Below are 6,307 nucleotides of genomic sequence, written 5' to 3'. Positions count from 1 at the left end.
GAGATAACTCATGGGAAATGGCCCAGAAAGCCTGTAAAATACTTATACACATGGAAAACAACAGTAAACGCTTTGACTTTGATGATGTAAGTATGTAAATGTTTTATGTAAGAGAGTCATAATCTGACCAAAGGATGATCATAAGAACCAGTAACATTATTTTTGGGTGAGTTAACGCCTCCATGAAGTATAAAAGTAGCAGGTTTTTGTCTAGAAGATGTGAATATCCTGAACAGACTTTTACTGATCTCATCAGTTCTCTCCAAGAAGAAGCATCATGTCTCATCACTCCGGCTTTAGTACCTCTGGACATAAGCACTTCAGCTCCTGTTCAGTAGCTTTACCTAAACATGTCAGTGCACACAGCACCTTCTCCCACCACTCCAAACCTGAAGCTCATGGACACAAGACACTGCATTGCTTCAGCAGCAGAAGCGCCCACAGCATCGGATCCAAGGGGCATAAGATCTCACTGGGAAGCCTCCACTCAGGAAAAAGTGGACATGGATCTGGACATGGTATTGGTGCAATCGGCTCTGGGTTTAGGGGATGCTCTGGAGGTATCACACCAGTTACTATAAATGAAGGTCTTTTGGTACCTCTGAACTTGGAGATTGACCCAAGTATCCAGCGAGTAAGAACTGAAGAAAGAAACCAAATTAGAGGTCTCAACGACAAATTTGTTTCTTTCATTGACAAGGCAAGTTCATTTTATTCCATAATTTACAGTATTTCCATGGGGTTATTTTTACTGTATTTGATTAAAGATCCAGTTTAACTAGATTAATTTGTCTAGCTGTAGACTCTTTCACAACAAAGAAACAAAGTCAATCATTTTTGAGTAGAATGTGACAGCACTTTTTAACCACATACATTTTAAACCATTATTTATACTGCTAAAAATGAAGGCCAAATCCTGCAATGGTATACATTAGACCTCAGAAACTAAATAAAAGATAAACTATTCTACGTTTCTTTTAAAATGTGCTGTTCCACTTATGCTTTAACTAAATACAGCACTTGAAATCACTCCTAGTAATGTTAAATGCATAAACCCTCACCACAAGTAATTCTTTAATCATGTAAAATTAATATATTTTGTAAAATAGCAGCTTTTAGATATCCAGAATTGTTTCTGTGTTAAGTAAGTAGGGGGAGCCTACCTTGGTTTAGGATGGTGGAACCGTTAACAAGGACAAACTGATACGAACGACGAGAGTACTGGAACGCATAATCAGTCCCAAATGTAGCGTAATAAAGAAGCAACGCTAGTGCCAGCTGGGCTGCTCAGAGGAGAGAGACTAACTGCCTTCCTCTGGCCGCTGCAGAACGACGTGAGACCCTTCTGTCTTGAGGCCCCGAGTGAGGGGGTCCTCTGGACCTTGTGGGATACCGTGGGCTGCGGCGGGCTGGCAGGTCCCTGCCGCTGAGGTAAGTGGCGTTCTTGACATTCTGTTTAGTACTATTATACTATATACTATTCCTAACTTAGGTAAGATTCTTGGAGCAGCAGAACAAGATGTTGGAGACTAAGTGGGCTCTTCTCCAAGACCAGAAAACTGCCAGGAGTCAGATTGAACCTCTGTTTGAGGCTTTCATCAATAACCTCCAGAGACAGCTGGAGAGTCTTGGATGTGAGAGAGCTCGTCTGGAAGCAGAAAGAAACAGTATGGAACAAAATGTAGAGGAAATAAGGAGAAGGTAAGGGTTTCTTTATTCATGAATTTTCTGTTTTGGGTTTATTTTGATTCACATGCACAACACAGTGTGATATATGACATTGTTAGCAAGTTAATGTTTTTAGTAGAAGAACAAACGAACACACAGTCCAGCCCTGAAAAGTGTCCCACATGAAATATTTTAATAAATATATCTTTAACTTTTAATATGACAGATATGAAGAAGAGCTCAACAGACGCACAGCTGCTGAGAATGAGTTTGTTGGACTTAAGAGGGTAAGGGTAAAGTGATTGTATATAATTATATATATCTGTGTGTATATATATATATATATATATATATCATGTATTAATGTAACACTATTATTGTTCTATTACGGTGTGTTCTCTCCGTCAGGATGTAGATGCTGCTTTCATGAACAAAGCTGAGTTACAAGCAAAGGCTGATTCCCTGACTGATGAAATCAACTTCCTGAGAACTCTCTTTGATGCAGTAAGTAGAACTTGATCTATTTGACTTCATTAGAAATTATTTTAAATGCCAATAAGATTTTTCTATAATCATTACTGAAAACAAGATTACTATGCACATATTTGATTGTCATGATCTTATTTAGACTGGTAGCATTATTAATTTATACTATCAATAAAGCAATTTTGAATTAATGTGACATTTTTGAGAGCCCAATAAAAAAATTCTATATGATTCATTGTTAATTATTTTAAATTCCAGCTTGGCATTTCCAATCCTTCTTTTTTTCATATTTGTACAGGAAATTGCCCAGCTCCAGCTTCTTTCAAAATTACTGAAAACAAATTAGAATGTACATACTTGAGTTTCATGTTCTTATTTAAGTTTGTAGCATTATTATACTATTATTGTATTATTATACTATTATCATAATTATTATTGTTTTGCGTTTCTGTTAAGTATTTTGTAGTGCTGTTCTACCCTACGAATGGTTATTAATTACTTGAGAAGGCATTTTATATACCTCCTTTTTGTAATATTTCTACAGGAAATTGCCCAGCTTCAGGCTCAGATCTCAGACACCTCTGTGGTTGTGTCCATGGATAACAGCCGGGATCTGGACCTGGATGGAATTATTGCTGAAGTCCGAGCTCAATATGAGGAGGTTGCCAACAGGAGCAGAGCTGAAGCAGAAGCCATGTACCAGTCACGGGTGAATACATCTCAATGAAATCACAGCAGATAAACAATACAGCTTTACTTATTAAATTAAAGATATATTTGCCTATGTCCATTTACAGTTTGAGGAGCTTCGCATGGCTGTAGGAAGAAATGGAAATGATCTGCAGAGCAGCAGAGATGAGATCTGTGAATTAAACCGAACAATTCAAAGACTAAAAGCAGAGATTGACAGTGTGAAAGCTCAGGTAAAAATTACAGCAACTTTCAGAAGTAGACCACATAATCTATCTATTTTAGAGATATAAATTTGTTATTTGAGTGGCTAATGTTTGAAAAAACAAAGTAAGACATCAAAGTATATCCTTATTTTTTTGATTTTTGGAAATTATAATTTGTTCTATTTGTTTATAGTTTTGTTCAGTTTGGGGTTATGAGTATTGTATATTACATTATAAAAAAATACATAATGACAAATAAATATTTGTGAAATGCCTTTTTTATATACATGCAATTAATACGCAAGCATTTAAAAAGCTGAAACAGTGTGTCTTTTACAATATTTCCACAGCGAGCTGCACTGGAAGCTGCTATAACTGAGGCTGAGGAACGCGGAGAAGCCGCTGTCAAAGATGCCAAGAACAAACTTTCTGAGCTGGAAGCTGCTCTGCAAAAGGCCAAGCAGGACATGGCTCGCCAACTGAGAGAATACCAGGAGCTGATGAACGTGAAACTTGCTCTGGATATTGAGATCGCCACCTACAGGAAGATGCTGGAAGGAGAAGAGGGCAGGTGAGTGTAACATTCTACTGACAGTATAAATATGTATATTTAAATATGTAATAACTTACTATATATTATTTACATGCTCCCATCTTACAAAATATAGAATATGACGTTTATCATTATTATTTTGGGTTTTCTTTCAGATTGGCTTCAGACGGATCTGTTAATATCTGTAAGTAATACTTTAATTTAAATATAAGCCACTTTATAAATCAAGGACCAAAGAAGACACTTAATTTGAAACCATGGGACTATGGTTATTATTTTTGCAAAATAATATTGTTAATTTCACAAGAAGTCAAGGGTTGGATTCAATATTGAACAGACAAAGCCCTTGACTACATGGCTACAATAGCAGAAATTAGTGGTGCATATTCCATATACAATGTTCATTGTTGTGTCCATCCCTTTCCCACATTTACTGCCTACAAGTTTGGATGAAAATGACATGTTATTACTGCTTAATGATAAGTTCCATTGTTAAAATTACATTTTATTTATAAAGTGCACAACAGACTCTGTAGCACTATTACAAGGGAAGAATGCAAAAATAACGATTACATTAAAAGTACAATATACAACATTAACAATAAGATGAACAAACTACCAAGTGACGTGTATTAGAAAAGTTATCAGATCTTTTCATTTTCTAGCTGTGGTGCATTCTAGCACTGGAGGAAAACATCACTCAGGAGGCGCGTCCCATGGATCAAGTGCTGGCCACCATCATAAGGGGGGATTCAGCTCAAGTTTCAGCCACATCTCCAAAAGCAAGCACAGCTCTGGCCACGGACACCACTGCTAAAATCTAAAATTGTATCTGTACTAAAACTCACTTATATCATTCCCTTGCAAGTATTGTAAGAGTGCTTGTTGCTTATATAAAAATATATGCTTCTGTAACTTCTCAATAAACCACTCTTCACTCAAACACGGTTTCTACTTTTTTAATAGCTAACAGGTTGATTAAAACTAGAGCTTGTTCGTGAAAACCACTGAACCACTGAACAATATAGAATTTACCCAAGGCTCTCTGTGCCACAGATAAAGGTATATTCTGCTGCATTCTGTCTTATTTAGTGCTAGAACAGTGGACTCTATATCTCAACAGCTAAGATGGATGCATAGTTTGTTTCTATGATGTATGGGATCTGGAAATAACTAACAATGAGGAGCTTATCTAAAACATCTAAGTACGAGAACGCTTGGGATATGGTTTCATTTGAGAATAATTCTAAAAAAGCTAATTGGTAACTACTCTACCAAAACAATTAATTTTATAAGCGCCAACTTTGACAGGCTAAGGGCATCTATTGAACACATATACTGGAATGGATTGTTTTTTGGACAGAACACCAAAGACAATAGAAGCACACAATACAAAATTGCACACATCAATCTATACCTTTTGGATACAAGAAAAAATAAAACCAATGTGGCTTACCTTTAGGGACTCTTTCAGTTCAGGTATAGTGCCAATAGACTGGCGTAAGGCACATATGGTCCCCGTATTTGGAACGGGATTAAAGAACTACTGAGGGGAAGTATTTTGGAATAATTGTAGACAACGGACTTGGAAAAAGTGCGCAATGCCAGTCATCAGCTGCAAACGCTAATAAGATATTGACATGTATAAAAAGGTGATTGTGTCATAGGAGAAGGATACCATGTTGCCTCTTAACATGTGAATGGTGAAACCTCACCTTGAATATGTAGTACAATTCTGGGCTCCAGTCCTTAAAAAGAAAATTACGGAACCAGAAAAGGTGCAAAGGAGGGCCACAAAATTTATATGGGAATTGAAAGATCTAATTTATTAAGAGAGAGTGTACCTGTAAACCTTATGTCATGTGTACCCCTGACCCGGGAACCTAACTGGTGGTTGTTTGTTATAAGCATCTGACATTACCACTCTGTGTGTTGAAATGTATTTTGAATACATACTTTGGGTTTTCTTGTTATCAAAACTTATGTCCAGCAAATACATCCTCATCAGATATGTCATCTTATTTTTAAGAAGACCCAATTTTGGCGGCGACTTCTGAACCCATTGCTGCAGCACCGGTTTCCTGCCTGCTGCCATGCGAGTTCTCAGAAGCAGTGGAATAAATTGGCTCCAATGATCCCACATTGAAAACACTTATTGTCTTGCTTATGACCCATCATTAAAAATCTGACTGGGAACAAGTAAGCGTTATGCGTCACTTTAACCGGCATATCTGTGTAAAGAGCTGCAGATATTCATTTGGTATTTATCACATTAGCTATGTAGATGTCTTCTAATTGATACTTTTTCTGCAGTATGTGATATATCACTCTAGTTGAGTATATTAAATCTGAGGTCTTCCTTAGTATATTGTCTCAAGGATTGTCCCAGTCTTCATTTGAGAACCTAAGTATATGGGAAGTGCAAAAACTCCTGACTGCAGAGCCTATTTAAACCTCAGGGTCATAGGTTAAAATCATCCCTTCATCCTTTCAAGGTCAATAAAATAAGTACCATCAATTGGGTATCAAAAAATTTGAATCTTCAGCTGCCAATTCAGTTATTATTATTTATTGTTTTATATAGAGCCATCATATTCTGTAGCACTGTACAATGGGCAGACAGAACTTAACAAGTAGTATATAACATAAAAATGTGACTTTGAGAACAACAGGTGAGGAGGTCCCTGGTCAAACGAGCATACAA

The 6,307-nt window shown here is 36.8% G+C and overlaps 1 protein-coding gene across 1 annotated transcript; it reads left to right on the top strand.

Moving 5' to 3' along the window:
* Positions 1-277: 277 nt before the first annotated feature.
* On the top strand, positions 278-4,420 carry LOC149286536 (keratin, type II cytoskeletal 7-like). The gene is made up of 9 exons (XM_089493942.1): positions 278-700; positions 1,493-1,701; positions 1,895-1,955; positions 2,077-2,172; positions 2,699-2,863; positions 2,952-3,077; positions 3,401-3,621; positions 3,759-3,787; positions 4,269-4,420. Exons 1-9 carry the CDS (start codon positions 278-280, stop codon positions 4,418-4,420), a joined length of 1,482 nt encoding a protein of 493 aa, XP_089350068.1.
* The last annotated feature ends 1,887 nt before the right edge of the window (positions 4,421-6,307 follow it).

This window comes from Sceloporus occidentalis, unplaced genomic scaffold (assembly GCF_023333645.1).
Source record: "Sceloporus occidentalis isolate IW3139 unplaced genomic scaffold, rSceOcc1.0.p SCAF_68, whole genome shotgun sequence".
In the NCBI taxonomy this organism is placed as follows: domain Eukaryota; kingdom Metazoa; phylum Chordata; class Lepidosauria; order Squamata; family Phrynosomatidae; genus Sceloporus; species Sceloporus occidentalis.
Note: the sequence above shows the minus strand (reverse complement) of the source record. Positions and strands in the feature narration are given on the sequence as shown.

Coding starts and splice junctions, on each gene's coding strand:
- LOC149286536 (XM_089493942.1), top strand. CDS start 278: ATGTCTCATCACTCCGGCTTTAGTACCTCTGGACATAAGCACTTCAGC. Junction 1,702..1,894: donor GTAGAGGAAATAAGGAGAAG/GTAAGGGTTTCT, acceptor TTAATATGACAG/ATATGAAGAAGAGCTCAACA. Junction 2,864..2,951: donor AAGCCATGTACCAGTCACGG/GTGAATACATCT, acceptor GTCCATTTACAG/TTTGAGGAGCTTCGCATGGC.